We start from the raw sequence: 27740 nt of genomic DNA, 5'->3' as shown, positions 1-27740 counted from the left end.
ACTGTATTATAGTTCTACTTGTCCAAAACTCAAAAAGTCCACAGTCGTTTTTGCCATTATACAACAAAAAACCCAGATGGCAATTTTGGTATGATTTTGTTTTAATTTAAAGAGAAAATGTTCCCAAATGACGAGATTATATATGCCAAATTTTAATTCACTAAAAATGGATTCAACCTGATCATAATGTAAATGCTAAGAACCTAGCATACAAAGAATCACTAGACTTATTGTAGCAGGCATCTGTTTTAACTGTCAGGCACTCGACCTGACCAGGCTTTGAAGACAATATCGTGCTACCTTGAGTTCTGCTTTTTTGCTACATCACAAAGCAGCATAATCCAAAAAACAGATAAAACAGAAACAGAACTAAATTGTAAATCCATATGAAAGCAGATGGATGTCTAAAAGGAAAAATAACACAGTTATATAAGCATGTGTGTTTTCTCCTGGTGTATTCACTGTGAGCAGATCCTTCACCCTCTCTTTCGGGTAAATTACACGATCCACTTATGGTGAGTTGGATTCAACCTCAGCTCAGTTCCAAGCAAGCACCACTGTCGGAAAGGTATTTAAGAATATAACTTTAAAACTCACTGACTTCAAAGAGCTCAAGCTCATGCTCAAATTCAAACAAGATTATACTCAACAAGGACAGATTTCACAAGGTGTTTAAATGTCTTCAGGAATGCAGGGAACGTGGTAGGAGGGAGGAATATTCCCCCAGGAAGGAGAAGGGTGGGCTTTTCACACGGGTGGTTTGAATTGCCCTCAGGAAACACCATTGACTGAATCTGGAACCTGGGTTCCTACAGTTACAATTTACATGATGTGCTAAAAATTACAGTATAATAATACTTGCTTGTAAAATTAAGACTGCAGGGAAAAAAAAAAATCCACTAACTGATTTTAAAACAGTGAGGCAAATACGAACAATACAAATAATATAACCAAGCTTTGAGACAACTGACAGACATACATTGACATTGACAGTAGTCAAAGCACCAGTCAATCCCTGAAGATTCACCACTGGTGAGTAAAGTGAATGTATCGCCATAAACCCACCCAGGGCAGCCCAGTATTACAGTTACTATTAGTTCTGGGCATGAGTCTAAAAAGCATTGCTGGCTTCCCAAGCATTTCTAGAAGAAATAGCATCTGGGCGAGCAGCCAGGCACCAGGCTCCTCTCAAACAGCTTGTGAGGGTTGTTACAGCACACAATAAAGACTGAAATGTTGTAGAGCAAACCCTGCCTATCTCATCACATAAAAAGAAACACTTCTGTCCATTATACTGGTAAGGGGACTATGGCTTCGTACCCCAAAACAGGTAACACTTATGGTTCCATAAGGAAACATACAACCATAAATGTCCTGAATAGCTTACTTTCTATATGCCTACTCCTAATAACTTCCCATTTTAATGACAATACAGTGAAATGTTTGGACAGCTGATATTGTAACTTTTTAAAAGGAAGAGGATTATACTAATGAAGCAGAGCTAAGGCATCATGTCATTTTATTGAAACTGATGTTCCTCTGTTCGCTTCAGCGGGTGCTACATCATACCGATCATTCAACCTGAAGCTGTGATCCTCAGCCTCTCAGGTTCCTGTCAGTGAGCCTAACTGCACTGCAGCCTAATTTAATCATGTGCTCATTATCCATATCAGAAGTGGTGTTTGTATTGTGTTCCTCCTGTATATGCTTGTGTTTAAGCACACATTCTAGCCCACAGACTACGAATGGTATGAGGAGACTGGCAGAGAGTTCATGTCTCTGAAGTTCCCACAACCAAATACTGCCATTCTGTCAACCTGAAGAAGACATTTTTGGCACATCTGTTTCAGGCATTGCACAAGTATTTATCAAAATAAGAAATCCAGATGCATGAAGAGTTCTACAACAGCAGGTTCATCTGATGGGTGAAGGAGTTCCCATAGTTAAGGCAATAATACAGAAGGGCTACCATGATTCTAACTCTTCACTGTTTTATGGCATTTTTACAGCCTCCAAGCTCTTCTCCTTCACGAGTAACCCTTGGGAAGGACAGCCAGCTCCCTCATCCTCCAACTGCGTCCACAAGTAAGGACCTGGCCAAGGACCAAGAACATACTCAAAGTACAATATCCTCCACACCAGCCTGCAGGCCACTGACAGCTGAGCATGCTGGCTCTGCCACTCACTGGAAAATTAGTTTGAATGCTATCGTGCCAGCCAAGATGATACCAAGTTGTTCAGAGTGGTTTTATGTTAAGTGGGAAAGCTTTCACAAAATTCATTTTTATATGCTAAAAATCATATCCGTAATTCAGAGAGTTGTTTAAAAAAGCTATTGATTAGCTCTAACTTCCCAATGATTTGCAAAGACTCATTTCAGCTCTGAAAACATACCTAGATTGCATACTTCAGAAGTTCTCTTCATCTGTCTCTGATTCGATTTTTAGGTCAATAAAACTAATGTCATTGACTTCTGCTACAGAAAACTGAGGGGACCAAAACTAACTGTGTGTCTTTTCAATCAGGGCAGCAGATAATTCTGTATAAGCATTCACTGTACTTTTTTGTTTCTTAGAATTATTCTCAATTAAAAAACTTCATCATTTATAGTACAGTTCAAAAATCTGTTCACAGATCTCCTATTTTCATGTAAATGCCTTCCAAGAACTTCTCATTTTGGCAATACCAACACCACCAGACAGACTCTTCTCAGATAATAATTGGAAAATAAGACAGAGCTGGCAGTAAAGTGCAAACCAAAGGGGATGTTCAGAGGAAATAACATCAGAAGTTGGCAAGGTGGCAGATGCATTCATGGATTTGAACCAGATTGAGTCAACAAAAGTTTGCCATGTAAAGATCAAACTATGAAACTTCGATTCAAATATTATTTCAACCCTAACATCTGGATGCAAAAGCTGGAAGCCCACCAGATGTCAAACCACCTTCAAAAGCAAACACTTCAAAATAATACTCTAGGACTTGTCAGATGACAACTCAGGTGTCACAGAGCTCCACCATCCCCACCTCCAGAGTAATCTGGAAAAGGAGGTGGAAATACTTGAGATATGATAGAAACACTGTCCATAGCATGGATGTTGTTAAGCAACTGCAAGGAAATCCATGATACTACTGAATTTCTCCACTGAACTAAACTAGGTGCGAAGAAAAAAATGGACATGGAAAACTAGTTGAGAATAGACTTGTCCATGTTTTCATTCGCATCTGAGGCACCAATAAACCTGACAATAACATACAGTCCAGCGGTCTCTAAGAATACCCTGCTAGCAATACATTGCATCAGAGACTCTTCAATTCTCCTTGCAAACACAAGAAATACAAAGGTAAATCAAGACACAGTTAAGAGCAGTATTAACTTTAGTGGGTTAGTTACTCTTTAGTGCTTTCCATGGATCAGTGGCTTTTGGGGAACCACTAGTATGTATTTTTGGAGTTCGTGTAATTCTGTTGGTATCTGTCTTAAACTCTCCCCCCACAAGCAAGAAAGAAACTGCGATGGAGGGAATGGGTAGAGATAGAACATGGTACCCAAGGGACTGGAGTGCAATTTCTTGTTCCACAACAGATTTACTGCACAATCTCAGGGAAACCATTACAGCCAGATGCTTAAAGGTATTGAGGTAATGCTTCTTGCAGGAAGGCTTCAGTGACCTGGGCTGAAAACAAACATGGTCCCTGCCCTGCAACATTTACAACGTGGGTACACATTGGAGGAAACAGTAAATCATTTCCAAATGTTTTAGCAGAGTCACAGAAGTCGTAGTGACATGCAAAAACCAGCGTGACATCCAGATTAGAATATGGCAGCTCCCGTGCTTGACCAACTCTCCTGCTTCTTCTAACGAAAAAACGAATGCTGGCAAGATGCAGGCACACAGGTTGTGGAGACAGGTTGAAAATTAAAATTATTTTTGTAGCTTTCTGGATTCTAGCCATTTATGAGTGCCATGCCTGGCTTCATTCCTTTGCATTTGAGAAGTTACAAATGCTTAAAGAGCAGCATTGCATAAACACTTTGTCATTTACATATTCAACATGAGGCCTTGAACCTTTAGAGTCTTATCCATACTTTGCCTTTAACTCCTGTTATATTTTATCGTAACTCACTTCTCCAAATATAAGGAGTCCACTCTCTGGCTAATGCTGGGAGGAAGAAGAACAAGCTCCCCCACTGCCCTTGCGGTCAACACCTGTGCTGGCGAGCAGAGCAGGAGGCGAGCAACGGCCAGCAACAGGATCTTCCTCAACCTTCCACAGCTGAACACAGAAGCTTTGGCTCCACCCCAGTTCTGCAGCACCCTGAGCATGTAAATTTTACCTTATACAAAATGATCTGCGCTGGGTATGGGCAGAGCAAAGAACTACAGTTTCCTCACCAGAGGCAGGCCTGCAGGCTCACGCTCTGCTTTCTGCGTCGCTCCTCTTGCTCAGTCCTGATGTTCCTCTTGCCCTCAGACAGCTGCCCACATCAAACAATTGCAACATGAAAACCTCCTTCTCAAAACAGGAATGCACATGGCTCAGAGAAACCACAGGAAAGGAAAGGGTAAGGGGAAAAGTATTTGATTCCCTTCCATTCACAGAGAGCCAACATACTATCTCCATACATGTTATCTTCCTGGCACCGCAAAAGAACAACTTTCTATGACTAAATAAATAGAAATACAACTGACTCATACTGGCTTTCTATGCAGAGAACAGAATGCATTAAAATTAAGTAATCTCAAAATTATTCATTCTAAAGGCAATATCAAGAAAATATGGACTTGATAAACTGTTCATTATAAAAAAATATAGCCCTTTACTCACTAAACAAATTGCTATGCAGTACTTACTGTTCAAATGATAGTATGACAGTTTAGGACGTCAGGGACAAACAGTTATAATTTGAGGGCTGAACATGCACTCCAGAATGGAAAGCTGCAGCAACTTTTAAAACACACAGCCTTGCAAAATGTATCACAGGGAGCTGTTCTGCTTATAAAACTCTTTTGCGACTTTCCATCAATCACTTGATTAGGCAATGAAACTCACCAAGTGAAATATCCATGCAAACAGACTCTGAATAAATTAAAATTTTCCAGAGCAAAACCATATTTTACCTATCATACTTGTTTCCAAGTCTGGCCCATTATTCAACTCTTCTAAAATTTCCCTTTGCAGCCTGAAAGTGAAAAGTGGAAGAGGATACCGAGAACATGCCATTTCATCCTATCTTTCAAGTCTCCAACACTTAAGCAACTTTACCACAAATCAACATCAATCCTGGTTTCAGCTGCTCTGTTCCAGAGTGGCTACCACAAGGCATGTGCTCAAAGTTCTAGTGCCACTGTCTGTAAAGAAGCGCTTGGTGCAGTGCTGCTATTCCCACACAAGGGAACATTAGTTAATTTGCATTCACAGTTACCAGATGAGGTGTGAGTTTCTGACAGTCCACACATTTTATATTTAAAGACTCTAGGAAATTAATGACATTATCTTCAATATAATAACAAAAGTAACTTACCAGCCCATCACAATTGCTGATAGCGACTGAAGCATTTGGCAAATCAGTGATATCCCCAACATAGAGGCAATTCCCATAGAGAGGTTCAATGTGAGTCTCATCAGAGTCCTCTTGCCATTCAACTGTTGCGCCGGGGGCCACGAGCCTGGAGTTTGGCCGCAACCTGAAGTGAAACTCTCTTCCAAAAACAGTGACATTGTAAAATATTTGCTCATTTGCTGCTTCATGTTGTAAGTCCTCCACAGCTCTCCTGAAGCGTGCTTTTGGCGGTCCAGACACCAGGTGGGATAGGAACCTGCCCTCTGAATCGGTGCTGGTGGGGATGACAAGGCTGTATTCCTCTATATTCCTCAGAATCGGATCTTTACAGAGAGAAAGCAAGAGAGAGAGATACTAAAACTAAACATATCCTGGTGCCACAGGATTTTTATTCCATTATTCATTAGCACAGCAGACACTTACATAAGGCAGACGGACAATGCACTTTGTACAGGCACTTCATTCACCAGCATGAAGTGTGCAGAGTTCATTCAAACTTGCCTTTTGCTCCCCAAAACGCCAGACGGCAGCATGAGCCTCCCCATCCAGCTGGGACCCCACACTCCAGCCCCTGCAGCGGGGTCCTGCCACCCCTTGCCCACCCAGCCGGGACCCCGCACCCCTGCCCACATGGTCGGTGCCCGGGTCGCCCCGGGAGCTTTGGCACTACCCGGGTGGCCAGCGAGGATAAGAGGGGCTGATCCACTCCGGGACTGATCGGAAGGGCACGGTTAGGGGCTTGGTGTGCAGGCAGGAAGCCTGCAAGGGACAGGCACGTCCTTCAAACTACCCCCGGTGCCGCGGGGTTGAGTCGACCGGTGATGGGAACGCCACAGGCAGCGATCGGCAGCGGTGACAGCGGGAGCCCCGGGAGTTTTGGACAGCGGCGGTGGCCGGGGCAAGAGGAGGAGGAGGCAGACGAGCTGCCATGTGCTTCATCCCGCACGGGGATCTCCAGGCACCGAGCCTTGCCCTCCGGCCCTCTGGGGCTCGGCCCCTCCGCGGGGCAGGCAGCAGGCGGCCGCGCGGCTGCCGGCACCGGGATAGCGCTGTCACTGCCGGCAGGGTTCCCGCGTCCCTTCCCTGCCGGCGGTGCGAGTGCCCCTGTTCCCGACCCCGTCCCTGCCTGCCGCTTGCAGGAAACAACTGGAAACCCGGCAAAAGTAGCCTCAGAAGAAGTTCAAGGGGAGCGGAAAACCGCGAGGCGACGAGTAGCGACTTCAGACGGGCGGGCTGCAAAGACACCGGCGGCGGGGCAAGGCGAGCAGCCCAACGGCGGCGGGGCGGCCGCGGCGGCTCGGCGGAGACCTACCTCTGTCCCCGGGGCGCCGCAGGGCGCCGGCGGGCAGGGCGAGCGCGCAGCAGAGCAGGACGCAGGCGATGCCCACAGGAGGGTCCATCGCGGCGGCCCCGGCCCGACGCGGGGGCCGGCGCCGGGGCTGCCCGCAGCCGGCCGAGCGCCGCGCCGCCCGCAGCCGGGGCGGGCCAGGAGGCAGCCCCGCTCCGCGCCTCTCCAAGCCGCTCCGCGCCGCTCAGCGCTGCCCCGCGCCCCGCCGCCCGCGCATTCGCCCAGCTGCAGCCGCAGCGGCAGTGGCGGCCGCGCTCCCGGCTCGCAGCGAAGCAGAGACACCAGGAGGCGGCGGGGGTATAATACTGGAAACACAGGGCGTGCAGGAGTGAAGTCAGGCTGATTGACAGAGGCGCTGCCACACGGCGCAGCCGGGCCGAGGGGAGCGGGGACTGCCCGCCCCGCCGCCCCGCCGGGCAGCCCCGAGCACCGCACCGCCCCCGGGGGCCGCCCGGCCCCGCCGCCGGGATTCCCCGCCGGGACCTTCCCGCTCCCCAGGGCGCGGCGGGACGGGCTCCGGGACCGGGGGTGGGAGTTGACCAAGAGCGTTTTGTAGCAAAAAGGAACATACACGTCCCATACCGGCCCTGCCGCCGGGCTCGGAGCCCCCGGACGCTGGGGCAGCGGCAGCTGTCGGGGCGGTCCCGGCTCCGGTCTGTGGATCCACATGGAAACTGGTGGCCAAAAAAAACCAGAGCCACGCTAGGCAAACTGAAGGCACCTCGGCATGAGTTTTGTTGGAGTCTTGGGCTTGCCATTGAAAGCAAGTACCCGAATGGAAAAAGTGCCACCAACATGGGCAAACCATGACCAGAGATCTTTATCTGACCAAATAAATCACTCTAAGCAGCCATTTCAGGGGAAAAATTGCTTGGACTATTTGCTAATAAGACTGAAATTACTTGCTGAAAGGCCATCTTATATTAAAAATCTGCAAACGTAGAGATAGACCCTGAAAGCATTCAGGAATACTATAAATACAATATAGAGGAAGATTCTGTAAAATAATTAAATAATCAAGAGTGGCCTTTATGGAAAAAAACAAGTTATATTTGTTTCCATATGGCCAGGATAAATGCCATAATGCTTATTCCTTACAGATAATGTACATATTTACTCAGCTGTTACATTATTGGGATCATTTGCTGTTTTCACCACTTCACTCTCTAACCTTGCAGAACCCAGCAGCCCCTCCTGTGCTCTCCCTGTCCTCACCAGACCCTCCAAAGCCCGACTCGCCCTGTGTCTTCATGTGTCCCACCCCTCTGCAAATTCCCATGCAATAGCTTCCTGCCGGAAGCTGGTCCTCTGCCAAGGAATTTTCCTGGGTATCCTTGGCTATTCTTGCTCCTTTATGTCTAAGGGTCCAATTATTGCTTTCCACCCCGATATTATGGACACAAGTGAAGGGTATAGAAGAAAAATAACAGCTAGCTAGTACTGCTTAGTGCCAGTGACAGGGTTTTACAGACCCCAGGCTCGATCAATAATGGCAGTATATGATTTTCTGCTTGCTTCATGTGTTGCTCTGGTTTGGTTTTCCCATTTTTTTAGGGTAAGGATAAAAAGGGGAAGATTATTCTGAATAACGGAGTAGATCAATTTGTACATTGCAGTCAAATATCCCTTTTCTTTCTAAATGACCTCTGCTTGGGATTGCTGTGTGCACCAGAATTCTCTCAGTTCTTCCTTTTGCTTTATTTTTCTGTTGGCTCATTTTTTGTTTTGTTTTGTTTGTGATTCCAAATTGAGCAGCTTCTCTTACTTAAAATCTCATGTACTTTCATCAGCACACAGCTGGTAAAGTTCCAACTTCATTTTTATTGGACTTGTATTTTAAGCTGATGATGTGGCTTTTTTATGTTCCATCCATCCCATCCTGCTCAAATTGAAATAACTTCTGCTCGTAACTTGAAAGGAAGAGGAGTTTGCCCTATATTTGAAATCAAAGTTCTTGTATATGATGTATCCAGAAAAAAATAAGGAGACAGGGTATATTATAGAAATGCAAAACAATTCAGCCAATAGTTCTACTAATTAAGATGGATTTTTATACTTGAAAAAATTGGAGTTTAGAAAATATGCTTTAATATGGATAACAGCTGCACTGCAGAGTAACAATATAAACAAAAAGAATCAGTAACTGCCGTCATGTAGAAGTTTATTTCTCTACAGAAACTAAGTTCTATGTGCACGTTATTATCTTATCACATGCAGTCAAGACCCAAAAGCTCCATGGGCTCCAAAGGTTGGTGCAGCTCTTTTACAAAAGTGCAGTTGGGAAAAACTGTGCTTCCACGGAACTCACCAGAATAAATCCTGATCCCCATCGAAGTCAGTGAGAGTTTTGCCATTGACTTCAACAGAGCCAAGATTTTCTGCATTAGATTCACAATGCCAGTTTAGACCAACTGAGGATGCACCACATGGTGCAGCAATGGGCTTCCAGAGAAAAGATGGATCCATGTTTGACCCCGCGGAGGTGAGCCACAGCATGCTAACCACCACACAGCCTGAATGAGCGAAATTCAAGAACAGGAGTTCTTACATCTCTGCTCTTATAGCACAATCACAGAGAAATTCAAGGGAGCACCCTTCTCAAAACTAGTTCTCCCTCATTTCCTAAACTATTTGCGCAGAATTCTTGACAGAAGCAGCCAAGGTCACCGCCTGGGTTCCAGCAGGATGCTTTGATTTTTTTTTTTTAGAACAAACTAGAAAAACTTAACATCTGTATGTACTGTTGCATTGCTCATAGTCCACAAACCTCTAAATGAATTGGTGTGAATGAAGTCACATCACGTTTATTTTACCGGAATGAAGGGAGGAGCACTAGATACTGCAACTGTACTGCGATAGCTTGATCTGAGGGGATGCCTGTGCTGCTGCCAAATGTGACTGCAATCACACAGGTGTTTGCCTTTGCTGGAGACAGGCATACAGAAAGGAGAAAATGATGCTTTGTGTCCTGAGTGAATACCCAGTCTGAAGGAAACATGTTCTAGCAGCTTTTGCTGAAATAAGCTTAGCTGAGCTATGAACAGCACTGTAACTGAACCACATGGAGCTCAGCACAGACTGCCTGAGCATTTACTTGGATTTATGGATCTTCTTGTCCAGATCAAGTTTGTGCTATCAGTTCCCGTTCTAGCTAGCTTCATCTGCAGTCAGACCTTCCCAGTGGAGACTGAGTTCTCTAACAAGATGTTCTCTCAATGTGTAATTTTGCTTAGTAAAATGGAAAGATCCTAAACTTAAATCACCAGCTACTGCTATGAAAGCATTCAAAATACAAATAACTGCACATTGCAATGATAAAACCTTGTATCTGAGATTTCTAAGATCTCTTGCTGTTTTCAAGGGAAAATCAATCTTTCCCTGTGTTAGCTGGGCTGCGAGGGCAGATGCGGGACCACAGCACTGTGCCCTCTCCAAAGTCACCCCCTCACCCAAGCAGGTCACCCACACTCTGCTCACAGCCCTCGTGTCCAAAGTGGTCCAAGCTCTTATGTGAGAGGCTCCCCAGAAAGGAGAGTTCTCATTTCTGACCTCCTCGTTGGGAACACAATACATTCCTGCAAAAGGCCTGTACATTGCCTGCCTTGTGTTTCTTATGCAAATCATTGTCTTTGCTCTCACCCTTAACTGGTATGTGTACTTTGTGGTTCTGCAACATTATAAACTTTAATAAAAAAGAAGAAAAATTAAAATAGCATGCCAGTTAATTTCCTCCATACTTGACATTTCCAGGCTCTATATTGTTCGAACCCTTTTGCCATTACATGGCAGTATTATATACTACCTCAAAAAAATGCATGTATTCAATGCTGATTGTGAAGCAGTATGTGCTAAAGCAGTAACTAAAACTGGAACAGTCCTGTGTTTTTCTCCTCTAACTGAGCGCAGTAACAAAACAATCCATTACACAAAAAAAAACAGACAATGTAACAATTAATAAACTATCCAATTATCAGGCTCTTTTTAATAATTGTAGTTCCACTCTTTTTTTTAAGAAAGTGCCAAAGAAATATTCTAAGAAAAACAGAGTGACAAGAAACTAAATTAAAGCAGTAATACCCAGGCTAGTCACTTTGATTCCCAGAGTGAGAAATGAGGGAATGTTACAAAAAACATATACATCTCTAATTAATAACTAATAAAATCCTGCGTACAACAGGAGAGCTAATGATTGCCTGTATAAAAGGGGGCAACTGCTCCGCCTGCTCATCCGGACGCTTCTGAGAACCAGCTGCTCAGCCCTTACCAGACACCCTCAGACTGTCCAGGTAGGTCCTCAGGAGACTGGGCTGATCCTGCTGAGAGAGGAGCAGCACAGGATGTGCCCCAGAACTTCAGGGCCTTAAGGAGCTTTATTGACAAAACCTTCAGCAGTTATTCGGTAGTTCTGAAGCCTGTCACTGTCAGACTACACGACTTAACTCACTTCAGCTGCCTAAGATTCAAGTGGAGAGTCTTCCAAGATGGAACGGAGCAGCAGAACTCCGTGTGTCAGGGCTGCCCAGGTAGGACACCTGCAGCGGGGGAGTAAAACGGTTTGGCTGCCTGTAAATCACACAGCTTCATCTCCAGATGTTGGACCCATAGGGACCAGCTGTGGACACCTTCCTGGGTCTATGCTCATTACAGCACAGGTTCAAATTCCTTCTGCGTGTGGCCCAAAGCTCCTACCTGACCTCAGGCTTGCAGCTGAAGTATGCACACACAGGTTTCGACTCAGGGAAGGAAGTAACACGGTTAGGGGTCTGGATGCAAGTTTTTTTCACCTTCTCCTGTATTTGGTTCAGCCACTTTGTCCTGATTTTGCAACCCACAGCAAATGTTCCATTTTAATTACCCTTCACATTTTCTCAGGCAGCATAATACACAAAATTTCATTGTTAGCACTTCTTTCACTAACCATCTGTATTTAACTCCTAGTATAATTGTCTTTTGATAAATAGTACAATCCATCCCCTACGTTTTCACCTTGATTTTTTCTGTGTAGGTTTGTTGCCTTGCTATTAATATCCAGCCACGTGATTCATTCCAGCATGTTCCCAGAATACTTGCCTTCCCTATATAAATATTTGAATTATCTTAATTTCAACTAATTAGTACTGGGACATTTGATTTCCCTCTTGAAGCACTCTCATTACTACCCAGTTCCTTCCAGTTTATAAGATATCTGTATTGAAGGGAGAATATAGAGCCACTGAACAAACCAAACACTTTTTTCAATACTGTTGTGCCCTTCTTCATATTGTTCATGTCAATCTGGTGCCAAAATAACTCTGCTAGGCCTGAAATCTCAGAAACATCAAATGCACAGGCAGTGACAATAAAGCATTCCTATCCCTATCAACATGCTTCAGTCCTTGCAGAAAGACAGACCTTATTTAACATCTCATTATGCCACAGATTTGGGCGAGCCACCAAGTTCAGATTTGTGCAAGATCTGGGAGGCAGAACCAAAGTTCCAGGATCTGTCACCCTCTGGGGCGTCTGTTTCACTGTCGGCTTTACCTATAAAGGAACTTTTAGGCAACCTGGCCCCACTCAAGGGTTTGGATTTTTTTTCCCCGGTGCAAATCTAGCCATACATCATTTTCTCTGAAAAACATTTAGCAAGTTTGACCAAAATATTTTTGGCTTTCTGCACCACGGCTTTTCAAAAAAAGGATCATCAACATCTTCCAGAAGAAACATTTCTGAAGGAAAAACATGTTTCTAGTCAACATACTAATTTATTGTTGAGAAACAATTTTGATGGAGCAGTTTCAACCAGCCATACTCCCAAATTGTTCTGCTAGAAAGAAATTGTCTCAGAAGCATTTCAGCCATGCAGATTTCTTCACCCTCCAGGAAAACCACGCCACTCATTCTCACTGATTCACCCGCTGCTGACAACATTAATTGGTTGGTCAGTCTCGGCATTGTTTTAGTGAGTAAGGATACACATAAAGAGTATATATTAAGAAACAAAGCAGAAGTATTCTTTACAAATACTAGAAAACGCTTCTGAAATATTTGTTTATAAATCTAATTGACTACAGACAAAAAGGAGGATTTTCACAAAAATAGAGGAATTAAGAAATGAGAAATTTTTAAAATGAAGCCTTATCAAGATCTACAGATTCAATTCTCTCTTCAAATAAAAAAACCCTTTACTTTCCAGTTGCCTGCTTCACAGCTGCAACTCTGATAATAGGACATCATAGTAATTTATATCTTCACTAAAAACAAACACCCTTTTAAAACAGACCAGGAGATTTTCCAGCCTCAGAGTCGTTGCTTGTATATTTGTATGGAAGCAATGCCTAGAAGGCCCCATGGGACTGAGGTCTATTGAATTAGGAAGACAGTGAAGAAAGTGACCTGCCTAAGTACAGAGTTCAAGGCAGTCGTTCAGTGCAACAAGTGGAAAAATAATTATTTCCATCCTAAAATTCTGACAGGTGGTATAATCTTTCAAAAAGTCACCTCTGCAATCCTTACGCATTACTTGTAGACACAGTTTTCAGATAGTATTTATTCTTAACATTTACAAACAATTTATCTGAATAATTATTTCCTTTAACAACAGAAGTCTCAAGCTATTTCCCTTCTCCCTTCTCACCGCCCACACTCTAACTCGAGAGATGCCGTGCATTTGCAACTTTGCTTTTTTTTTTCCTTAATCATGTTTTTGGGGAGCCATAAAGCTGAAAGGGAGAAAACCGTAAAGAATTGCATCTTCAGAGAAGAGTTTAAGCTTTAAGCAGTGGCAGAAATAGTGAGTTCATATGCTAACACCATGCTTGATCAGAAAAGTCTTTATGAATCAGGTTAAGGAAAATTTACTACTATCCAGGAGCCTGCCTATATTTTAAGAGGTTTTTCATCAGTCACAGAAATGGTTGCTGGGATCCTCTCCAATATGGAATATCTGCAGCCTCAGGTCAAGCTCAGAAGGTTCATGGAATTTGACTCAGTGAGAATGGCCAACTCAGGGGAAAGGTCACAATCACAGTGCCTAAAAGATAAAGGAAAACACTTCTCAGGAGATAAAAACTTCTGGGAATGTACCTTTTTACACCTTATAAAAACAGATTTTGTTGAACTTGTGAATTGTGCATTTGCTTTGGCTCCAGCCTCCACACCTACCAAATTAAGCAACGTTGCCCATGGAAGCTCTACCTAATCCTTCATTCATTCAGATGAAGGAATGAGGGCAGGCATTCTTTAGGAATATTTGAAAGCAAGCCTCTTGCATCACTTGTCACTAGGAAAAATTCAAGACAAGGACTAGTACTGGAATAATTCCTATTCGTAAGCCCAGGGCTATTGTTGAAACACATGCAGTAAAACAACCAAATGTTTCTGGCTGTTCTTGAGCTTATTCTTCAAATGACATGTTAGGGTCTAGTCAATAATATGAATGGAATCATAGAATCGTTTTGGTTGGAAAAGACCTTTAAGATCATCAAGTCCAACTGTTAACCTAACATGGCCAAGTCTACCTCTAACCCATGTCCCTAAGAACCTCATCTACACATCTTTTAGATATCTTCAGGGATGGTGACTCCACCACTGCCCTGGGCAGCCTGTTCCAATACCTGAAAACCCTTTCCATGAAGAAATTTTTTCCCAATATCCAATCTGAACCTCCTGTGGCGCAACTTGAGGCCATTTCCTCTCATCCTATCACTTGTCACTTGGTAGAAGAGACTGGCACCCTCCATGCTCCAAGCTCCTTTCAGGCAGTTCAGAGATCAGGTCTCCCCTCAGCTCCTGTTCTCCAGCTGAACCACCCAGGTCCCTCAGCTGCTCCCATCACACTTGTGCTCCAGACCCTCACCTGCTCCGTTCCCTTCTCTGAACTTGCTCCAGTGCCTCAAGGTTTTTCTTGTCATGAGGGACCAAAACTGACCCCAGGATTTGAGGTGTGACCTCACCAATGCCCAGTCCAGGGGACAGTGACTGCCCTCAGCCTGTTGGCCACACTGGTGCTGATACAAGCCAGGACACTGTTGGCCTTCTTGGCCACCTGGGCAGACTAATAACTCTAACTTGGGTGGGAACATGGTATGTTTGCCCTATGTACTAATAAAATCAGTTATACAAAAAATTGTTGCCGCTTAAGGAAGCCCAGTTTAGTGGAAATAATAAAGCAAGTTGACAGAAATGGAAATTTAAGGAAATACATGGAGAAAGCGTAATATTAAACAACTTTCACCTGAAAATTCAAAGCTGTGGAAAGCTGGCTTGGTGTAGCAAATGCAAATCATACATTAGGCATTTCAGTGCCCCAAGGGAACAAAGAGAAAATCTGGATGTTCCTAATGACCTTCTTCATTCCACAAATGTAATAAAATTGCTCTCAAACGGATAACTAGTGTTTAGCAAATTTATAGCTGTTTTTTGCTCCACTTTCAGCCAATGGCTGACAAGTAGACTGCAGCGCTCAGTCCATGACCTGAAAGCTTGTTAGCAGCCTTCCCTGTTCTTTGGTTCTTTGTATTGATTTCAGAGTATCACAGGGAGTATCTTATGATTGTTCCTGTCCTTTACAGACATATAAATCAAGAGTAAATTCACTGAACTCAGAGCTGTGACCCTCATGTGAAATGGATGTTAATACAATCAGAATCACCTACTGGCAACGTGTTTTTGAATTATTTCAGCCTGCTGTGCTTACAGTGTCCCAGTCTCTAACATGGAGTTTTTGACAATTATTTTAAGTGCATTTCATAGTCAAACAACAAAGAAACCCTAAACACAGAAGCAGGTGGAAAACATGAAGTATATCTACTAAATGTGATAGCTTACAGTTTATTTCCTCAGCCATCATGTGGTAATTTGGGGAGTTTGGGGCTACTTGAGTTTCAAAATAGTTAACCAACTGCAGTGTGGTATTTTATGGATCTGTTTTCATGCTCTCAGTAATGATGTGATACTACATAAGGGATACTGTATCAATGATCAAAGTGCATGTGCTTTGCATTCCCTGACAACCTTTTCCACCTATAATAACTTCTGGGTTCTCTCTTCTTTAGGCAGTGCCACACATGAATTACTGAACTTCAAAAGCTGTCCATGTATCTTGTCTATGTCAAAGATGAATTCTTTAAAAGCAGGAACAACTCTATAATTTCTGATCTATGTTCCTGAGTGCAAGGCCCGCTCGCTTCTCCAAAGCGGTTCTGCAAACAGCACAGTAGCCACAGAGAGGAATGACTTGGTTTATTCACAGCATCTCGGGACAATTTTATGCTTTAAAGAGGCTTGTATGAACAAGTTACTTTAGTTCCTTCATCCTAGGTTGGTTTTATCTTTATTTGGTCCTCTCATGATCTCCCAACTGTGCAATTAATTGAAAGACGAAGGCAGAGACGGAGACTTGGATGATGGCAATAGGATGGGTGCCCCGCTGCATTTTTCAATACATTTTGCAAGACACTGGAGGCATCAGCGTGGTAGTTGTGCTCCATGTTTCAATACCGCTGCTCAGAGCTGGAGGGATCCTCATACTTGAATGCTGGAATTATTTTTAACAGATGCTGTAGGTAGGTTTGCTTCCAGAAGGGCTTTTTTTAAATTTTCCTTGTAGTACAGAAGAATCCTCAGTGCCTGGTCCAGACCAGGTTGGCCAAACCCTACAGTTTGCATGTTTTGCTTCACCTCTGTGCATCCTTTCCTTGCACCAAGCGGTGACTGAAGTGTGCCGGTAGTCCCTACCGGGAAACTTTTGGGCCAGTACGCTTTGATTTTGGAATGTTAAAAGGATCAGAACGTGCTAAGTGGTATTATGCAACTTCTTAGAGGGAAAACTTGTCATATGGCTGTTCAAACATATCAGTCCAGCTGCAGCTTCCCACCAAAGTGCTCCCTAAAACCCCTAGGTCCAGAAGCTGAGAGGGTGGACCACAGGAGGAATAAGCATCTTTTCCCATTACTTATTCTCTAGCTACGTTACAGGTGCCACTGAATCAGACAACTTAGTTTCTCGGTTTTCAATAGTGACATCTGAGATGCAGAAGTTAGTTCGCATTAAGTATTATAAGTAATCGTAATTTTACGAGTAGTCCTGCTCAAAGCTGCTTGTCTGCCTTTCTCCCAGCTGAACGGCTGCGAGCATGGATCGGAAATTACAGCGTTATTCTTAATGTACCAGCTTTCCCCAGGTAATCCTTAAACCGTAGGTGTGTTTGTTCAGGATTTATTGGGAAAACCCTGAGCCAGGGGAGCAAAGGGCTCACAGAGATCCTGATTCCTACCCTGAAGTTGGCACCAAAAGGCTTTGCGTGAGATACGTCAGGAGAAAAATAACATTTAAAAAAAAAAGTTCTCATATTTTCTTTGTATCTGTCCACTATCCCAGTGCCCAGTTACAAAAAAAAAAAACCCAACAAACAAAATGGTAAGGAGTTAGCCTTTTTATTTTATTTCCCCATCTGCAACACTGCTTGTGTTACGCCGTGGAACTGCGCAGTGTCTGCTCCTTTAATGCAGGGTAGGGGGAGAGCGTCTTTAGACACCAACTCCAGACTAAGCATACTTTCCACATACAAGGTTGATATGAGATACTTAGACCCATTTTTTTATCCTTTAATAAAAGATGCTGACTCATGGTCTGATAAAATTTGAGATATTTGAAGGCAGTTGGTAGAAAAATACTGAGACTATCTCGTCTCTTTAATGAAGAACACATACTTCTGCAAATGAGTTTCCCCAGCACGCGAGAACGGGAGAGGCTGATGTTTTGCATCATGAGTAAACCCCAAAGTCTGTATCATCTCACAGTAAAAAGCTCCATCTTTTTTGCAAATATTTACCCCCAGCTTTGTGTTAGCATGGAAATTGGCCACGCCACAACATGCCTCGCCACAACATGCCACAACACGCCACAACACACCACAACACGCCACAACACGTCACGCCAGAACACACCACACCTCAGCTTGAGTGGACAGAGTCAGCAGCCACCAGAAACAGCTGCGCCTTTCACTTGGCATATTTGCTTGTAGCATTTCTGTTCAGAAATGCTAAAGATCAATGCATGCAGTTCTGCTAGGGCAGTGCCTGGGTACAAAGAAGATCAAACTCTTACAATGAGACAGTAGGTAAAATGACATCTGCCTCCTAATTACAACTGATGCAATTCTTGATAGAACGTGCCTACTTAATGTTTTACAGTTTAATAAAACTGTGTATAACAGTCGTCATCATTAGATGGCACATTACAAAAGGATTTAAACAGGACTAAATTACAAATAATCTCTCTACACTGAGCTTCGAGCAAGTTCTGGAGAGACTGAGAGCACAACTTCCATTAACTAGAGTACAGAATAACACACCTCCTGCCCAAACGTGGTGGGTTTCTTGTTGCTGGTCAGAATGAAGAAATCAAAATAGGCCTAAACATCAGTCAGACTCTATCAGTTCTGTAGACTGCAGGTTTCTGGCCATCTCTGGAAACATTCCATTCACTGCAGAAGAGAATTAAGTTGTTTTTCTTTTTAAATCAAACCTACACAGGCCCATAATCCATCAGGCAACTTCACAGCATATACACATCTGCATAATCCTCCTGAAGTTGCATAACTCTCCAGCTGTCCTCGTAAGAGGGATTTCATTCTGTGCCTGGCAGGTTTTGCAAGAAGTACATGTTCTGTAGAATATGCATGTACCGATGTGCGTGATACTGGGGAAGATTCTTAAAATTAATCAGTTTTTAATCTCTGTACCTTCCTTTTGTAAAACCTGCCCTCACTGTGGTTGTGCACACACAACCACAGATGCACAAACTACAGAACAGACACCAACTCCTTTAGTTCTAAAAGTGACACCAGTTAATTTTAACAAGAGCCAAATATTCTTCTGAACTGTATCCTCTCTTACACATACACTTGAAATATATTGGAATGTCGTATTTATCAGATCAACTGTTCATAACTAAATTTGTATTACGGTAGTCATGGCACTTCTCATATACAGAGAGAGAGTGATAAAATGCGTGTAGGATCTTCATGGTTTTCATCATTATGCCCATTTCCTAATAAAGGTAAAGCCCAAAGTCTATTCTGTTTTACAGAAGTTGATCAGAAGCACGCACTTTCAAAATCTTCTCCCTAGTTTATGGTAGTTCACAGATGGTACAGACCATTCAAGCACTACTGCTAGTAACAATTCTTAACATCACAGCCATACTACAGGTAGTCCCTGAATAGTTTTTTAGATTCCTCACTCACTGTCTTAAGAAGAAATAACTCTGACTGTAAATTATAATGATTATGAACTATGTTACATCAAGAACAAAAGTAGAAATACAGCTGTTGCACAAACCGTACACAAATCTACAAATCTGACTTCATCCACAAGGAAAAAGAATCTCTTCCTAGAGAGCTGCAAATGCCATCTCCATGACTCCTTCATCTCTTCACTGTAAATTGTTACTCAAACATTATTTGCTACTGGATATTTATGTGTCAAAAAGATGAGCTATTCTGGTTTTGAGGGACAAGGGAGAAACAGCTGGGTTTTAGTGCATTTAAGAAATCTACAGTATTTCTTCCTCCAGTCCGCATTGTATCGTAGCTGGTAGCTGCCATGTTTCTTGGGAGAAAAAAGAAAAGTAAATGTTCCTTATGACCAGACTATTTCTAAAATGCTCTTTCCCAAGGTTACTAAGACAGATTTGTTTCATTGTTTTCCCAGTTTGTTTAGAAATTTCCCTGTTCCAATGTTAAACCTGTCTTGCTCACTGATGGTGTTCCACCTGGCTTCAGCCTTTAAATGCAATTTTAGCACAGATATTGCTATGATATTGTACAAACTTGAAGCTTCTCATGAAGTTGATATTATCCTGTTTTTAGTCGGACATTGCAGGCAGGAGGGGAAAAGGGAAATAATCTTCAAAACAAAGTGCAAATCTGGTAGAACCCAAAGGGTGGGTAATATCTGGCAAGTTCTTAAAAATTCTGCCCTCAAACTGAAGGGAGGACTGAAGTGCAGCCTGCGCTGCTGTTACCCAATGTTACTACACAACCAATATTCCCATTCCTCTGACCTTTACTAAGGCCTAAACAAAATAGTTCTCAAAGCTCTCTGAGGCTTCTAAATAACTAGATTTGAATTTTGCAGTTCAACCTCTTATGAATGTAATATAATTTTGACAATATCGGTATAAAAGAGGATTAATGTACAGATTCCATGAAGATAATGGGCCATTGGCCACTGCAATCGATTGACAGCCATGATTATAAATAATTATTTGAGTCACTGCAATGTCAAACAGATTCAAACAAGACCAGATCATACTATTAAATACAGCAAATGACTCACTCTTTTGTAAACATCTTACAGTTTACATAAACAAGACATGATAAACATGGGAAGAAAATCACTGGTAGGGAGTAAGAGTGTGAGCTGCCTACATTCATCCAGCAGGTCAGCTGAAAAATCAAGAACAGATCATCTCAACTGACCATATAATCATTACCTCAGAACATGATCTAACATCGCCATAGTGAATTTGCATTACACTTGGATAAACATTTGTTTGGTGTTACAAGGCTTGGTATTTTGGTACATCAGAACAGTGAAACAACATGCAACTTAGATTCAACATCTGCATTCAATCCTTTGCTAGATATTACTTCATGTCAGATGTTGATCAAATAGTATTTCAAATGATGCAAGAAAGGAAAACTGGAAAACTAACACATTGTATGCTAAATACTTATACACTGAGAAAAGACAAAAAATATTGATTCTTGTTTCAAGGTCAACGGTGTGCATGGCTTCATTCTAATAGGGCCTGTTATGAAAGAAAAAAGGTGGTCCCTGCTGTTATAATCATTAAAAGCTGCATAGACAAACTGCCACATAATTAAAGTAAACTTGTTTGCTTAGTTTTATATCCAAGTTATCCCCAAATATCCAAATATTACCCTTTATATGCCAGTGCTCCTGCATGTTACATAGTGTTTCTCTTCAAAACAAAAGAGAAGTTGAGCTCCATGGACCTGCACTCAGAAACTATAAATCTCACATCATGCTCACTGGACATGAGGCTTCAAGGCCAAGGTTCTCTCCTTCTCAGCACCATCCCCACCTCATTCCACTGGCTTCTGAATCCACAATTTCAGTTGTCTTCCTAGGAACTCTATTTAGCTGTGCAGTGATTAATAGTTTTTCATTCCTGACATAACATGTTAAATTGTTCGAGCTGAGGGGTCAGAGCAGTTCCTATTGTAACCAATCTGCAGATATTGAGACCTTTCCCATACACCCCACATGTCTGCTTGGAACCTCATGGCAACAGCAGTAATAGAGGGCTGGATAATACTGATGAAAAAAAGCCTGCATGTTTTTTTTAAAATATGGCATCAAGGAAAATCAGAATTGAGCTGAAAGTTCAGCAATCAGTTTGGGTTTGAACACAAGATTTTTTGGAGGCTCATCCACTTTTTGCTCTGCAAGCTGATCATGCATCTGTCTGTTGTCTCTCTGCGCGCATCGGTACAGCTATTGAGACAAAGATACGGCTTACTGTGAGCAACAGCCTGTGATGGGCACTCCTCTCCAGAAGAACTGGAAGAAAATGTTGGATTTTTTAAAATTAAGACAGAGGAGCAGACATTTCCGACTGAGACACCGCAGATGGCTGCCAGAAAATGGTAAAGAATTCAGGAAGATGAAGGGCGAGGCAGCCTGTGGGCTTTGGAAAAGAGACAAGAACCCAAGAGCAAATAAAGTGCTGTGTGTATGTGGGGCAGAGAGGTTTTGAGTGGCAAAAGTGTGCAGAAATCTGCCTTCATGGGCTTTTGCTGGCATCCTTTTGGTCCTGCTGCAGTAAGCTTCCCCTTGCAAATTCAATTCTAAACACAAGAGCTGCACGTCAGCAATAATTTAGCATTCCACATATGACAAGGAAACGTGTCTATAAGTGCTCTACTCTAGCCTTTTTGGCCTTTTTTCAATACAAGTGTAACCGGAGCTGTATTTCCTGAGAAAGGTGGCCTTATTCTGGTACAGCAGCTCTGCAAATACTTTTCTTAATACTGAAAACAGTTAGCATTGGAAGGCTTTAGACAATTCCACAGGAAACCCATCTAGCTGTGGAGCTTAAGAAACATTTTATTAGCCGTACTAACAACCTTTATAATAATAATAGGCAAAGTCAGTGTTTCCGTTCATTTATGTTAGGAGGTGTTGATACAGATGCTTTCTTTTGCAATATATGTTATTGTAATGATCACATTTCAAGAGGGTGGGAAAGGAATTTCTTCCATAACTATCTAAAAAAAATTTTTGAGATATCCCTGATACAAGCATTTTTAGCTTCTCATTCTGAACTGTTCTGCGATTCCTTTTCTGACGCCTCAAAATACAATGTAATCAGATGCAGTAGCACACAACAGTTCAAAGTATATTACCTGCTCACGGCTGGGGTTCAGTGAGTGGTGATTAGAATGAGCCCCAGTTTCGAGGACTATTTTGGCACCGATTTCTAGCAGTTGTAGTGTCTACCTGGGGAGCTGGCTCTTCAGCACCGCTTGGCCCCTGCGGCAGACTCCCCGTGGCAGAGCCATGTCTTCCCGAGCCCAGCATCCTGATGGCCTCAGCCTCCTCCGAGGCAATGGCAACCTGCTCTGTAACCCAGTTCCCTTCCATCAAAACACAACAAATCCAGGCATTGCTGACTGATTACAGCCCCCAAACAATCCCTTCTAGTAAAAATACCCATTCAAAGGATTTGATTGTATGAAAAGCAATTGTTTCCTCCCTAATCCAGTTAAATATCTAAGGTGATTACCTCAAAATTAAGAAGAAATGCTATGAATGCAAAATACAAAATTCAGCAGCTCTGTGAGCTGTTTGTTACACAAGTCGCAGACTTAACCACACACCAAATGCAAAAAATAGTTACTGCAGGGGGAATATTCATCATGTAAGGAAAAAAAAAGACATGAGGTTTCACAGTGTTCTTCATGGACCGCAAGGTCTCATCAGTGTTTACTATTCCATTTAAGGTAATTTTTTACCCCTCTTTTGGCACACACACACACATAAAAACACCTTCTATACATTTTCTGAATGGAATTTAGTAGCTGAAACTATATGATATGGTCAGTCAGGTAACCTGCATGCACTGCATTGATCCTCTTCGAGACCCGTGGCCTTGCACAGGGCAGATGAAAGGCACCTCAGTGCTGTGCCCGCTTGTGCATGGTAACCAGAGGAAGTTCTCCTTTAGCTCAAGGGGGACATGCACGTCTGGAGGATAAGAATAACCGCTTTCACCATCCATTTTAGCAATGGTGTTCAACCAAACAGTGATTCTTCAATCTGTGTATTGGCCATACTGCTGTATTTACAGAAACAATTTGTTCATGGAATCTCTACTGTTTGTTGGAAGCTATTGTTAAAATTATCATACTGGGAGGGGTGCTAGATATCCTCTAGAATACAGAACTTTCCACATTACAATCCCAAATCCTACGTTCCTTATTGAAAACAAGCAGAATATATTTTCCTCATATTTTCTCACCTGCAAGTGGCTGCTCAAGACCTTCAGGACATTATCATGAAGCAAATTTACATTTTTACATTAGAAGAAAGGGAGATCCAGGTGAGGACTGGCTAAAAAAGCGTACACACCCTTGAGATTGATTTCTCTTTCAGTTGCATTTCATTTCTGTACAGTTTTTTCCTTCTGCACTAAAATATTTCCTTTTATCTATCAGAAGTGCACTACTGTCAGGAAAGCTGGAGACAGAAGCTAAAACTCATGTAAAGGATGTTGGAGGCTCACGGACAACAGGAATCAGCTGTTCAACAGGCCTGGGCTTCATTTGACCGGCTGCTGGTGGAGCACACAACTCTCACCAACTTCATAGAATAACATGAAGAAACCTTCCACAAAACACTCCGGTCCTGCCTCCCACTGTTGTAGGAACACAGGCTGAATCTGGACTTTTGTTTTTATTGGCTTCTTGATTAATTCTATAGAACAATCAACGTAATTTGTTCCAACTGTCTTCTTCCAAAACAACTCACATTCACAGCCACACCTCTGACAAAAAAACAAATTGTTCACAAGTGGCTGAGGCTTCAGTCACAATTAAAACAACAATTGTGAAGCAGAAATAATAACACAACCACAGCCCCGTCCAGCTCTTGCTGGGTTAAGTTATTCCTGCAGAGACACGGAATTGTAACCCAAGGGTACGCAATGACTTTTTGTTATTTGGCTCTGATCTCTGTCACACTGCAAAGTGGTGTTGCTGGTATTTATTAGGAGCAATGCCCTCGAATAGCTGGTGTACAGACAGTGTGAGTGGTGTAGCGATTTCCTGAGGAGTTCTGCCTAAAAACCACAAGCTTGGCCTGTTCAATGTAAAGCATGTATGGCATACAGTTATTGCTTACCTTGACTGCAGCATATGGTTACTGGTAAGCACTTCCCAACAGCTGGCATGATCAACTTGTGGCAAAAGATTTTAAGTCAGACATGTCTGTGTTTCAAAGACTTGTGTGCACTTCTCAAAAGATGCCATTTGCATCATCCACACTGAGACAGCGCCAAGTATCCAACCAAAAGGTTGGGAATAAACACACTGCCTTTCTGGCAATGTGAGATTCACTGCCGTTCTGGTCACCTACAGAACAGATGTTCAGCTTCCTAGTCACCTGAAGTCATCCTCCGGGAATGCATAATCTATATCTAGCTGCCTGGATTTAGAACATTGGATATGGACAGTGGAATCATTAACAGATTCAAATAGTTCCCAACACACAAAATGGCAATTGTTACTTTTGTATCTATGTGCTTAGCAAAGAAATAGTTGAAAAGTATATTGAATTACTGATGGTCTTAATGACAAAGGACAAAAATAAATGTCAAGAACAAAGTATATAACCATAGTGAAAAAATATATAATTCTGAAATATATGTGCTTGATAGTGAAAACCACACTGAAAGCACCAGCTATAAATAAATCTTCAAAAAGAAATGCCTCGCAAGGCTCAGGTGTCCTGGAAAATGGTATATTTGAAGGCACCAAGTTCTTCTCTTGAATTACACAGTGACCATGGCTGCTGAACTTTTCTACTGTCCACACGCAATTTTAAAACATAGGGAACTACTTCATGTACAAAAATATAGAAATGTTTATTGTGCTCAATTTTGTTAAACATTTAAAAATATAATCTAACTTTAATACGAGAAATTGAAATTCATTTCTGTACATTTTAATCTAAGATCAAATATAAAGTTAGTAATCTTTTTAGACCTTTTCACATACAATCAATTCCTTACAATCAAAGTCAAACAGATGCCATTTTAATCACATGCACAAGAGAACCTTCCACCTTCTGTTTCAAAACCTCACACTTCCCTCACATCCTTTTACCTGAGCACTTTATCCTTTATCTCCTCCAGCCACTAGAAACAAAGTCACTTCCAGTAAACACACAAGCAGCCCAAACACCTATGGAATACAACACCAGACGTAAAATGTTCTGGTTTTCTTTCAAGACTCTCCTGATGCCAATGTAGACTTGTTCCAATGCAGACTTGTTCCAATGCAGACTTGTTCCATGGGAAATACTGTGTTACCCCTGGCTTCCTGCGCTTGAGTTTGGTTAGTGCCATCTTTAAACCTTCTTTCCCTTTGCTCTGTCCTCATTACCCGTTCATCTGAACACTAATTATATTATTTATCTGGACTGAGAATAGGAATAGATTCTGGAACATCATGATCACCTGACATTAGCTGAGTAAGGGCTTCAGGACTGCCCACTTGGTTCTATTCACCTTCCTGCAGAAGCTACTCTGACTTGTCTCTTAATCATTTTTGTTGGTTGTCTCTAAATTCCTTTCACATTTCTGCTATTGAGCTGGCCACACTGAATTTATTATTTCCTCCAGATATATTAGCTTGCACTTCTCCAGCTTGAATCTCATTTTGTTTCCTGCACATACTTCTGAGCTCTTTAGATCCCTTTTTATTATTTCTCCTTGCTCGCTTACGTTTGCAACACCTGTCAGTTTAGAGTACGCTTGCACCATTAGAAAGCAGGGCAGCTGCAGGGCAGGCGATGCCGCAGTGCCCTGGGGACACTGAGCAACGCAGGGGCTGAAACTTCACAGAATTTACCCATGGCAGAGTGGGAGCACTGGGGACAGGTGTGGCTGAGCTGGTGCTTAAAATAACCTGCCTGCAGATGAAGGGTGTGCCACAGTGCTGCTTCAGAGAGACAGAGTGTTAGTTGCCATCATTTTGTCTGAAGTAGCTGCTGTTGCCCAAGAATGATTTTACCTGGGTGTGAGGGATCTGAAGCCTCTTCCTCACCCAGAGAACACCGTCAGGTGTTGGCACAGCCTGTAACATCCCAGTGCCTCTGCGTCCTCCCACTGCCTCTGCGCTGGGGAGCACTGCTCTACAAGGCAGTTCTCTGAAGCCATGATTCAAGCACTTTTTTTTCCTCAGAAGACATTAAAACATTTTAGGACACTTAGGACTTAAAAAATCAGAACAGCCTGTAAGTTTGGTATTGATATTCTGAATTCCAGTGCTATTTAACTCTGAAATGGAAGCACAGGGATTAAAAGTTTGGGAGATTATGTTCACACTGAGTACAGATATTCCTTCCACTTTGTGAATTTTTGATTTTTATCTGGAACCTGATGTTCAGTTTTTCTGTGACATTTTACATAGAATTAACTATTCACCTCATGTCTTATTATTTCCCATGGCAGATCCCAGGGCGATTAAATAATAATACTGACAGGTACCCCTGGGGAGCACCGAGTTTCTGTCTACCGGGGTACTTGATGTCAGGGCCGGAGCCAGAGCCCACTGGGCAGCAGCGATTCTGCTCATCAGAGGGAAGTCAGACAGTTTAACATGCACATTAGCTCTCTCTGAAGAGAGGTGGCTTTTCAGTGAATTCACGATGCTACCTTGAACAAATGCCTCCCAAAAATTTACATTTGTCCATTTTATTCAGAATATGATCAATTGGGATTTTATGCCACTTTTCTGTATCTTACAAATCCAAAGAGGAATATGATTATTGAATTGGTTTTCCAATCAATTGTAATTCCATCTGCCATCTCCTCTGTAACAAAACCTTAGATTTATAAAGAGCACATTTCAGTGTAGGTATTTGCTGTGTGTAATGCCTGCTAGGAGCTTTTTTCGGAAGCATGTAATTGTGACAGACAAGCCTGTGCCCTTCCCTTGCTCAGCCCGCAATACGCAGTCAGGGCCCCTCCCTTGTTCTTTGCACTGGCTGCAATTATGGTCTGAGTAAATTAGTCAAAGATGTTGATCTATTGACAACAATAAGCTCAGAATCAGACTGCTAAAGAACTGAGGACTATGTGTAAAATGTCCCCTTTAACGACAAAATAGAGGAAATTATACCATTCCCTGAACATCAGAGTCCTCATTCAAAAATAGAGCATTTAAAGAATAGCTAAAAAAGTTCTAATTGTTCATATCTTTCTTTTTTTCAGTTTGGATAAGAGCTTTTAGAAATAAATTATCTGACTGATCACTTAACTGAATCACCTGCCCTAATTAAAGTACAGTACATAGTACGGCATACCTATACATAAAGATGGAGAATAGAGCTCAGCTCCTAAAATGACCTACGTATAATAAATGTTTTTATTTATATGCTAGCATAAATATCTTTGTAGTATTAAAAGGAGCTTCACAGAGTATTTTTTCACATCATTTGTGTTCAATAATTTGCTATGGTAATTCTGTTTAGCTTGAAATTAATTGTTCTCTAATAAGTATTAAGCTAAAATAATAGTTACTTAATAAG

The 27740-nt window shown here is 42.4% G+C and overlaps 1 protein-coding gene across 3 annotated transcripts in view; it reads right to left on the bottom strand.

Moving 5' to 3' along the window:
- ADAMTS2 (ADAM metallopeptidase with thrombospondin type 1 motif 2) overlaps positions 1-27740 on the bottom strand; it is a 248252-nt gene that overhangs the window by 173743 nt on the left and 46769 nt on the right. Inside the window, exons 1-2 of one of the 3 annotated variants that reach the window (XM_071814721.1) lie at positions 6879-7183; positions 5528-5889 (exon numbers count right to left, since the gene is read on the bottom strand). In XM_071814721.1, the coding sequence (XP_071670822.1) occupies positions 5528-5889; positions 6879-6966 (450 nt within the window). In that variant the 5' untranslated portion in view covers positions 6967-7183. Of the gene's footprint in view, positions 1-5527; positions 5890-6878; positions 7184-27740 lie in introns of those variants that run through there. The other 2 variants (XM_065848777.2, XM_065848778.2) reach the window with 2 other exon arrangements.

Source organism: Patagioenas fasciata, chromosome 14 (assembly GCF_037038585.1).
Source record: "Patagioenas fasciata isolate bPatFas1 chromosome 14, bPatFas1.hap1, whole genome shotgun sequence".
Lineage (NCBI taxonomy): Eukaryota > Metazoa > Chordata > Aves > Columbiformes > Columbidae > Patagioenas > Patagioenas fasciata.
The sequence above is the reverse complement of the archived record's forward strand: the minus strand, read 5'-3'. Positions and strand labels throughout refer to the sequence as shown.